General features: G+C 39.1%; 1 protein-coding gene across 1 annotated transcript; it reads left to right on the plus strand.

Moving 5' to 3' along the window:
- Positions 1-2,212: 2,212 nt before the first annotated feature.
- Positions 2,213-10,838, plus strand: LOC105446428 (lactadherin-like). The gene is made up of 4 exons (XM_030981506.1): positions 2,213-2,252; positions 3,016-3,236; positions 9,991-10,140; positions 10,693-10,838. The coding sequence occupies exons 1-4, from the start codon at positions 2,213-2,215 to the stop codon at positions 10,834-10,836; spliced, it is 555 nt and encodes a 184-aa protein (XP_030837366.1). The 3' UTR covers positions 10,837-10,838.
- Positions 10,839-11,571: the final 733 nt, after the last annotated feature.

The raw sequence follows: 11,571 nt of genomic DNA on the forward strand, positions 1-11,571 counted from the left end.
GCATTTCACGCACGGCCCGCATCCGCCCGCATCCTCCCGCACGCTCCCACGAATACTTCCCGCAAGTGTCACCGGGGCAATAGGCTTACCTGCGGCAGGCTCCTTTTCCCCCACTTGCTCCTTGGTTTTCTTGCGTGTTTTGGGCATTTCTTCAGTGAAACAAACTTCGAATAAAAATCTAGCTGTTGTCTCTTGTGGAGCGCGTTGAGCAGCGCCTAATACCCAGCCATGATCGGACAGACGGTAAATCGAGCTGGCGCTGCCCGGACTCATGTATTTAACATCGGAAGTCATTGTTGCGAGGAAAGTGCATTGAATAGCATCATCGCACAATTAGCGCACAACTGGTGCCTGAATGTTGCGTTGCAAGCTCTCAAATTAACATTATTGTTACAAAGGGGATGATAATTAAAATTAATATCATTTACACACACATCAATGTAACGTAATGTCTCCCGTGTTTGCTTCCTAACCTAAATTAAATATAAGAGTTGATTACGAAATCAAGTTTTATTTTTCCTTTAAAACAATGCCTTGTGTTTCCTATAGTTTATTGTTTGTCTTGATGATTGAAATATAAATGAAGAGAGCAAGTACGTAACTCATACTTTACCTCAAAACCTTCTTGAAATAGTTTCTTTCGCGTCTTGTTCTTAAAAGATGTTTAAATACAGGTTCATAACATTTTTTTTAATGAAAATATTTGTCGCAAATTACAAATGCGCAATATGTACGCTTGATATTAATGGGCACTGATGCTAATGTGATTTCTTTGTAAACATTTGAAAAATTATAATTATAGTATTAACTCAGATCGTATATCCGTATACAATTTAAAGAGAGGCTAGGGGATATTGCAAAATCCTTTCATAAGATATTTCTTCGAGGACGGTAAAATGCTTTTTAAGATATCATCTCGTTGCATTTTTGCAACACCGCGTATACTTATGGTTTTACGACTTTTATCCTATGGTGTGAAATATAATTTTTACTCTCGTGTTTCATCTGCACTTTTAGGCCTCTGTCGTTTTACCCTGTAATATGCTTTTATTATTTCTTGACCTTATTTCCAACAGTGAACCCGTGTAATATATCTGGTCAACCACTCGGCCTTGAAAGTGGTGCGCTTTCCGATTCGGCTTTCTCTGAATCATCCTGCCACTCGGCGTCCCATTGCAGCCGTGTTGGCCGTCTGAACTCTGAGACAGCCTGGCTCCCAGACTTGTCCGACCCATCCCCTTGGATGCAGGTCCAATTTGAGTCCAGTTATATCGTAACGGTCATAACGACTCAGGGTAAAAACAAATACGATGAGTGGGTGACGTCATACACCTTTTCGTCCAGTTTTGACAACATGGCTTGGACTGATTATTTGAACGTTTACTCTGGATCAGTTGAGGTAAATGTAAAACTGCGGTTTCCTCGTTTACATTACAAAACAACACTTAATCAGTGGTCTTTATATTAAGAAATATACAGCGTAACCTCGTAAGAACTTCATGGGACTATGTAAAATTGATTGCTGTAATACAACTTCTTCGTGCCATGGATGAAAAAAATAAATAAAAGATAATAAATAAAACAAACAAAAACGGTATATATTATTAAGGAATACAACCGTTTGGATTGTCTTGCTGAAGTAAAAGTTTATAAAACAGTGTTTTGATATAACGAGGTCCCACTGTTATTTCTATTATTGTTTTTTTGTTTTTGTTTTAATAAAATAAAGACAGTACAAACAAAGAAAAAAATGTTTACAGTGTAACATAGAGGGATTTTAAAAAATGAAGAAAAAAAAGAAAAAAACCTCTATATTCCATTATCAATATCATGCACACAATTATAAGCCGTAGCTCTCCTGGGGAGAAAAATGGAACAAAAAGTTTACATAGTGCTGTATCTTAGTTTTAGTTCTAAAACTGGGGAACAGGAAAGAGGGAAAAGGAACTTCCCTTTTTCGTTTTACATGATATAGGCCTTTGTTTACCTAACAAACCAATAAGGATTTTTCAAAATGAATTATTAGAAACAAGAATCACAACTTACGAAAATTACATCTTAGTTGATCAAGTAATGCAGATATGTTTTTTTATAGATATTTCCAGGAAATTATGACCGTGATAGCCATGTGACTCACACACTTGCAAGGCCGATAGTTGGACGCTCTTTCCGGATCCATCCAAAGACCAATCACGGTCGCCTTTCTTTGAGGATGGAACTGTATGGGTACGGACCTCTAACTGACGCCATAGGTTAGTGCACAATAATAAAATAGCAAGTTACTTCTGGTACAAATGATAACACGAACTCTCATTGATGACATAGGTAGGTGGAGAAGAGGACTGTTACTGGAAGAGAAGGTTTATATATATATATATATATATATATATATATATATATATATATATATATCGGTACAGTGCTGAAGAAAAAATATATAATAGTGAGCTTGCCTTCTCTTAGTATGTCAGTTGGGGAGAATATTATAGTAGAATTGTCCCCTGAACTGCATTGCTCTTAAAATGCTCTCATCATTCTACAAGAAATTGTTAAAACTTAGAAACTCTGGACGAAACACTGTCTTGTGTGCAGGCCCATTTACCCATTTATGTGTGTATATTTGTTCTCCACATTTTGATCATTCCAAAACCACAGAGTTTATATCAATTGTTTTGTTGTACAAGGCCAACATTTTATAATTGACTCCGGAAAGTTTCTGCCATAATGTGATGTTATGACCTGATGTCACTACGAGTCTGAGCCGAATTAGCTTGCTCCTATAAAATACTGTTGCAAACACTTCCAAAATAGGGTCGTAGTCAGATCGTATACCGTGCGATGGGTTGAACTTAACCCGAATCCTCGCCGAGCCCGAAGGCAAGTTCAAGAAATTTCCAGGTGGGCCAGCGAATTTGCCTTGCAAATTAGTAGGAAATATAAGAAAGTTAGTTGCAAGGTCATTTAGGTGTCTGAGTCTTTTTTTTTCCCCTTTCTTTTTTCCTTTCTTTTTTGCAGCGTCGCTGAATCTCGATGCGAAACTTGGTTGCACTCCATCTGTCCGCGGTGCGGGGCTTGGCGTGGAAGATGGTCGGATACCAGACTCTAGTCTGACCTCGTCATCGATCTGGGGTTTTGCTCATGAAGCTTACAGAGGAAGGCTTAATGAAGTTGCCGTTGCAGGGTTAAACGTCGGTGCATGGGTCGCCGCCTTTAACGACAACAATAAGTGGGTTAAGGTAATTTGCTCTAGCATGTCTAAATGCGCGTTGAGATGATTTGAATTAAAGTATGCCAACATATCAAGAAATAATTTGTGTACAGCTAAAATGTATAATCAACCTTCTCTTCGTGTTGGGCTGCATAGCTCTTTAAAGTTTACTTGAAGAAGAACCTGAAAAGGGGTTTACCTGGCTTTCTATTGGCTAACTGATTAGAAGTATGAATACAATAAAAAATAACATACTGCAATATGATATATTTCAAGTGTATTAATAAATCTCTGCCATGTTCGCTTAGACATTTGAACACGCTTTTAACGCGCTGGAAGGTCATGAATTATTCATTTTTCGTTCGATGCTTCCTATATTCGTATATACTCTTCACGCAACAAGGAAAAAAAACGCAGATCAGCTTCGAGCATGCGTATTACGTTTTTTGAGTGAGGTCATCTCCGCTTAGTTTTTCATTTATGTTAATGTATTCATCATTTGGCTAATAATGACGCATAAGTAGTGACGAATCAGTTTCCTTCAATTTCTTTATAATAATGAGAACCCAGCCTTGAATCCGTTGAGTGATCATGACGATGGAGTTATATTTGGGATAGTTGTTATACACTGTTGCTCATAAAGTTGGAATATTTGTTTTACCCCAATTTATGGAATGATTTTGACAACGATTTATTCCTAATAGATCTAGATAATAGTTTACATTCTAAGATGTTATTGAATAATAATTTACAAGTCTTTGTTTTGCGTGACTGCTTTATAGTGGGGGTTGTTAGGGATATTTTGGTGCAGATTCTTCTAAAAGCACCAAATTTGGCCCAGAGGCAGCTTATACCATACTATGACGATTTCTACCCTGGGACCGCCATATTTGTCAAATCCAAAATGGCCGCCATCTGAGTTAAAGGTCAAGCGTAGTTCCAAAAGATAAAGGGCTAGTATGATAATAGTTTATATATTTATGGGGTTTTGGGGGTCGGAGAATCTGATTATGATATTTTTTCATCAATTTGAGCTCTTCTTGGGGCTGTCATACTGGTCAGATTGGTCAAATCTAAAATGGCCGTCATTTGAGTTACAGGTCAAGTGTAGTTACTAAAGGAAAATGGGCTAGAATGATAAAAGTTTATACATTTATGGGGCTTTCGGTGTCGGAGAATCTGATAATCATTTCCTTTCATCGATTTGAGGTCTCCTTGGGGCTGTCATACTGGTCATACTGGTCAAATCCAAAATGGCCGCCATCTGAGTTAAAGTTCAAGTGTAGTTTCATAGGAAAAAGAGCTAGACAAGTAAAAGTTTTTTCGAAATATGGGGGTTTCAGGGTCAGCAAATTTGAATATGATGTTCTGTCATTGATGTGAAGGTCTCTTTTGGGCTGTTAAAATGGTCAAATCTAATATGGCTGCCAAACAGGCAAATGCTATGATACTTGATGAGGTAATCCCTGAAGCAGCTTTTCCAAGCTATACTGGGATGGGATGTGTTGTGACAGCAGATGAAGGTGCAGACAACAAAAGGGTGTACAATTTCTTTATAGTACAGTAAAACAGTGACGTGCAAGTAAAAAATCATGCTGCTATATGGTTTACAGCATTCTGGAACCTACAGGAGGTTCCAACCCTCTGATGACAGGGAGGGCGGTCATCTGGAAAGCAGCAACTGTTGGGGCAGTAACTGCAGTGGCTGGTAGTTGATTCCAGAGGCGAATGGTGCGGGGGTAAAATGAGTACGTGTAGGATTCTATTGTTGCCACAGGAACAGAGAGCTTGAGTGTGTGGTCTCTTCTGCTGATGTATGTAGCTTTGGTTATGAGGTGAGGAAGACAAATGTTGACTAGCTGGTGGTGTATTTTAAAGAGCATGGTGCTTTGTGCTAGAAGACGACGTGTGTGCAGTTTATCCCATCCCAGCTGGGAAACAAGCCCTGTAGCTGACGTGGATCTTCGGTAGTCGCGGAAGACAAAACGAGCAGCTGTTTTCAGTACCCTTTCCAGACCTTCGGCAGCACCAGAAGTGTGGGGGTTCCAGGCTTTAGCCCCATACTCTAGTATGATGTGCATACTTAGATTTTCTTCTCTTTTGTGGGATGTAATGTTGAGATAAAACTAATTTCATGGTTATATCAATGGTTAACATGCATACTTAAACATTCTGACATACATTAGTTAACCCTTACATACACACACATCGCATAAACACCACACACACACGCATACACACATGCGCACAAACACACAACCCATACATTACCATTAAGTCTGTCACTTCTGTTTATCGTACGGAAATAATATACTTGTTAATTTTGATTCTACGAAGTTAAACCATGGTGGACAATGGTGGTCATGGTTTCAACAATATTTTTTTCGTGGTATAAATATTGATGCTATGTTTATGACCTGACGTTATAAGTGCTTTAATTGTGAGGGTATATTTCCCAATTACTTATTTGACGTGAGTTGTAATTCAACTTCTTTCTCAGTAGTTATATAATACAGTTCCTTGTATGTCATTTTACCTGGGTTTTATTATGTTTCCATACATAATCCTAAAATGGATGTTAAAACAACCCTTTTGAGTAGTGTCGGCTTACAGGCTCTTATTTATGTTCTGCGTGAGTGGTGTCCCTCCATTTGCTTGATTTGTTTATTCCATATTGTTTACCTATTCCTATATTGGGTGGAAATAGTTACAGTTACACAGTTGTGTATAAAGAGACAAACACAAATAGCAAGGCAGGCTTTCCAATATTCAATCTTTGGGTAGAACTGATTACTGTCATAGTTTGTATCCAGTTATTCAATAAGTAAGTTCAGCTGGACACAACAAATAAATTAAGAAAATCAAGGAAGGTTTTCCAACATTACATCTTTGGTCAGAATAGATTGCTGTAATGGTTTGTGTCCAGTTATATAATCAGTAAGTTCAACTGGGCACAACAAATGCTCTCGATATATGTATAAATCTTGGCCTGCGCCCATACATTTCACCATTATGTTGTACTAGTCGTTGCTGTCAATGTTGTTGCTACATCCGCCTTCGCATTTGCAGAGCATTGTTTCACTGGTGAACCCGACGTGATCTAAACCCGACCAACCTGCTGAGTGGCAGATATTCTCCATCAAAACTGTTTAAAGTATTGTCTCCCTTTCCTTCATATTTCTACTCATGTCTTATCTTTCAACTGTCATCATGCCTTCTTACGATCACACCCATTCTTCAACTTCTGAAACTTCTGCTTGCCCTTCATCTGTCTCCAATGTTCAACTCAAACTTCCTCCTTTCTGGCACAATGATCCTACTATTTGGTTTGCCCAAGTCCAGGCAAAATTCATGACCCGAGGCATCACCCAACAGAAAACAAAGTTTGTCTACGTCGTCGCCTCCTTGCAGCCGGAGTATGCCCAGGTATTTTTGACTCTCGACGTCGGCCTACGCCAAGCTTGCAGGTGGATTTTTATCATTGCCGACATATCCTCCTATCGTCGGGGCAGACTTTCTCCATCACTTTGGTTTTCTGGTAGATGTGCGCAATCTCAATCTCATCGATTATACTACAAATCTATCTATAAGAGGCATCCTTTCTTCTTTTCCATATGTCAGCCCCATGTTTGTCCAGGCAGACGGTCAAGCTACTTACAAATCTCTTCTTGACCAATTTCCAGACATCGCACGCCAAGTCTACAAGGAGGCAAAAGTGCTAGAATTAGGCATCGTTCGACCTTTTGGCAGCAATTGGACGTCCCCACTTCATATGGTGCCCAAGAAAACCCCCGGAGACCGGAGACCGAACGGTGACTACCATGCACTAAATAGGAATACAGTGCCCGATAAATATCCTATTCCCCATCTTCAAGATTTCACCTCAGCTCTAGCAGGCAAGAGAGTTTTCTCCAAACTCGATGTCATCAGAGCGTGTCACCAAATTCCAGTCAATCCAGTAGACGTGCCCAAAACAGCCATCACCACACCCTTTGGGTTATTTGAATTTGAGCGCATGCCTTTTGGGCTACGAAATGCCGCACAAAAAGGTACTTTTCTACTGTCTATTAATGATAGGGGAACCCGTGGTCTACCAGTTGTGTACGCCTACATCATTAACCAACTCAAGTGTGAATTTGGCGCATCTTCCCTCATCTTCCTTAACCAAGAAATGGACTTCATTGTAGCCTTAGGACAGGATAGTGACATAAAATCGATAAAAGAACATCATAATCATATTCTCTGACCCCGAAAACCCCCTTAATATATAAACTTTTATCATACTACCACTTTTCCTTTAGAAACTGCACTTGACCTTTTATTCAGATGGCAGCCATTTTGCATTTGACCAATATTACCAGCATGACAGCCCCAATGAGACCTCAAATTGATAAAAGAACATGATAATCAGATTCTCTGACCCCGAATACCCCATAAATATATAACCTTTTATCATACTAGCCCATTTTCCTTTCGTAACTACACTTGACCTTTAATTCGGATGGCGGCCATTTTGGATTTGGCCAATATGACCAGTATGACAGCCCCAAGGAGACCTGTTATTGATACAAGAACATCATCATCAGATTCTTTGACTCCAAAAACCCCCTTAATAATAAACTTTTATCATACTGCCCTTTTTCTTTTGGACCTACACTTGACTTTTTACTCAGATGGCAGCCATTTTTCATTTGACCAATATGACCAACATGACAGCCCCAATGAGACCTCAAAATGATAAAAGAACATTATAATCAGATTCTCTGACCCCCAAACCCCCATAAATATATAAACTATTATCATACTAACCCTTTTCTTTTTGGAACTATGCTTGACCTTTAACTCAGATGGCGGCCATTTTGGATTTGCCCAATATGGCGGTCCCAGAGGGCGCCCTTCTTGGCGCCCCGCAGCAATCGTAATAGTATGGTATAAGCTACCTCTGGGCCAAATGTGGTGCTTTTGGAAGAATCTGCACCTAACGACCCCTATTTAGCCTAATTAACAGCCCCACTATTAGCATCTGTATGCTACTATGCTACTAGGGGTCCTACCCCCTTAAAGGTAATACAAAGTTTTGGTATGGGGATATGAATTTGGTTCTAATGAACATATCGGAAGCATATGCGATCCTACATATTTAGCGATCGTTGTCGCGGTTTAAATTGAGTCTAAAGTGATGAAATTATAAATAAAAAACTGTTTATGTTGTATAGCTCCCTCCCAAGGTCAATATATCAATTTAGCTATAAAACAATGTTTCTTGACTAACATTGACCGATTGGCTATTCCCGGGTTAAAATTATATATCACAACTACATATTATGAGATTTTCATGGTCGCAGCTATCATTGTATTGCCGTAGGCGCTATTTGAAATTTATCAAAAATTACCGGGAGCACCGGTAAATTTTTATATTCAATTTTTCTCGAAAGCAGAAGTGTTTTAGGGACTAAATTTCCTAGTGCTTATAAACATCCACAGGGGCATCCAAATATATCGAAAGTGTAAAGATTCACTATCCAGCCAAAACTTTGTATTACCTTTAAGTCATAACTGACAGTAATGAGGATTAATGCCTCACAAAAGGGCAATAATAATAGCACATCGACACGGTTTTAATCATGGGGCCTCACAGTTACGAGGCCATTACTTTGCCACTGAATCACGACTGTACTCCAGAAGATTCAGAATCGCGGAGCAAAGCTGATCTACTTGGCCCGTAAGCACGATCATGTCACCCCGTTGCTTAAAGAACTACATTGGCTTCCAATCAAGCAACGCTTTTTTTTTTACAAGTGCATCCAAAACAAAGCTCCAGTGTATCTCAATTCTCTCATCGTACCCTACCAATCTGCTCGTCCTGGCCTTCGGTCGTGTACTGACAACACCTGCTACACGTTCCTCGCACATACACCAAAGCTGGCGTCAATGCTTTCCATGCATGTACTCCTCGACTCTGGAATGAGCTTCCACGTTTTATTCAATTAGCACCTTCACTGGATGTCTCCCGAAAATGTCTCAAAACTCTCCTCTTTGACCAAAATAAACAATAGATTCTTTGATAACTTTTATGTAAAAGCACTGAGAAACAACAGTTAGTTTTTAAGAGCGCTATAGAAATGACTTTATTGTATTGTATTGTACACAGCGGGGGCTAGGGTAGGGGGCAGCCCCCACAAATATAACAAAACAAAGAAAATTCAATAAATTATCAATAATTAATTGCATTTCTCCCCGGTCCCCAACAGGAAAATTCACTGCATGGCCACACAGAAGAGAGAGAAATGATGGGAGAGGGAAAGAGATTGGGGAGAGACAGAAAGCGAGAGAGAGAGAATGGGAGAGGGTGACGTGGGGGGAAGAGAGATAGAGAGAAAGAGCGAGAGAGAGAGAGAGAGAAGGAGAGAGAAAAGGTGGGAGAGGGAGAGATATAGAGGAGAGAGGCAGAGAGCGAGTGAGAATGGGGAGAGGGTGACATGGGGGAGAGAGATAGAGAGAGAGAGAGAAGGAGAGAGAAAGGGCGTGATAGGGAGAGAGAGAGAGAGAGAGAGAGAGAGGAAGAGGAAGACGAACACATAACTAGCACAATTTTTAAAACATCATATCGTTCAAATCTGACCAGCCCTTTCGATTTGCTCATATTGAAAGCAACATCCGTTCAAATGGTTGATATGTTTTTACATATTGCTTGTCCTAAGTATTGTTATCAAATGCAAGATAATCTGTCATTAGATAAATTCACATTTTGTTCTTCTTTTCATCATTAAAATCACACAAAGGTCGATCTCGGCGAGGATACTTTGGTAACTGGTGTTATCACACAGGGACGGACCAGTATAAACGAAAGGGTTACGTCATTCCAAATCTCCTACTCAAGGGACGATACAAATTGGACCTTTGCTCTGGAAGAGCATTGCGGGGTACGAAAAGTGAGTGTCATTTTGCGCTTCCAGTAAATGCTTATTTTATTTTGTTGTTAAGTCTATCATCTTCCTTTTTTATTCATGCTCTTTTTATTACTTATGTATTTTTTTAATTTCTTTGTACGTTTTTGCATGCAATTATTTTCTCATATCTACATAAACAGTCATGTATTAACACATCCAAAAGCATGAATTTCCTAGTGTGCAAAATTAAAGGATTTTAAAATGTATTTTAAAAATACAAAAAGTTCCATTAAAATCAATTGTTTATGTGCCTTGGCGATGAAATCTCGGTGCCATATTGCATTTCTCATGGAAGAGTTATACCGAGGGATTCGAGGCAAGACATTAATCAACATTTGCCATTCACCACCCAGGTGTAAATGGGTACCTGGAGTTTCCGGGGGTTATATGAATTACAGGGCCCTTGGGAATAGCAGCAGTTATACTGATGAGGCTTTTCTTGGTTAATAAACAAGTTATTTATCATTAATATTATTATCATTACTATTATCATTATAAGAAAAGAAAATATCCATTACTTTCGTTCCTTTTCAGACATATACAGGAAATTTTGATGCTGCCACATATGTGACCATACTGTTTCCTGAGCCAGTAACCGCACGGTACGTCAGGTTTCATCCTGTAACATTTATTGTGACGGCGTCTATGAGATTTGAAGTACTTGGTATCAACGCTTGAACCACAACGAGTTATCACTAAATTTATTTATTGTTTTATTCAATCTAATTGTTTTCATTTATTTATTTACTTATTTATTCATTTAAATTAAAGAGTGTGTCGATCAAAGTTCTAATGATTTGAATATAGCGCCATAGTTTTGTTGTCATACGATTACACGATTACAGAAATCTACTTTCTTTTTTTTCATGGAGATTTTGAACCCATGTTTGTACCGGGTATTTACCCGATATTAGCTGTATTTGATAACCGAGAGTAGACTTAACATTTACGATAGAGCGACAATTCAGTCTGACATTATCAACAATATACGGCGAACTTCAATAAACCCTTTTCGTGTGGAAAGCTCATCATCACAAATCTCCCTCACCCGAACGCTCTCCGAGACACGAAAACAAACTCGAGTGATTTCCCGATGGGACATCGAATTTCGCTTCTTGTGATATCAAGATTCGTACACACGATTACTAGCAATATCACCTTGTATGGTGTAAGCTAATTAAGACGCAATGCACACGGATGCTGCGTTGTGTATGTATTTTAATGATGAAATGTCTTATTTGGAATGAGTAATGTGCTTGCATGTAGAGCAGCGAAATTCTCCAAGCAGAGTTCTGGGATTCCTGATGCCCAGAGCTGGTTTATGCAAATAAACATAGAGGTACATGTACATATACAGGGACAAAAGTCAGAGATTAACAGACATCAAAGTCACCACCAAAGATGTTGAAAAGC

The sequence above is a fragment of the Strongylocentrotus purpuratus genome, unplaced genomic scaffold (assembly GCF_000002235.5).
Source record: "Strongylocentrotus purpuratus isolate Spur 01 unplaced genomic scaffold, Spur_5.0 spur5_scaffold_12, whole genome shotgun sequence".
In the NCBI taxonomy this organism is placed as follows: domain Eukaryota; kingdom Metazoa; phylum Echinodermata; class Echinoidea; order Camarodonta; family Strongylocentrotidae; genus Strongylocentrotus; species Strongylocentrotus purpuratus.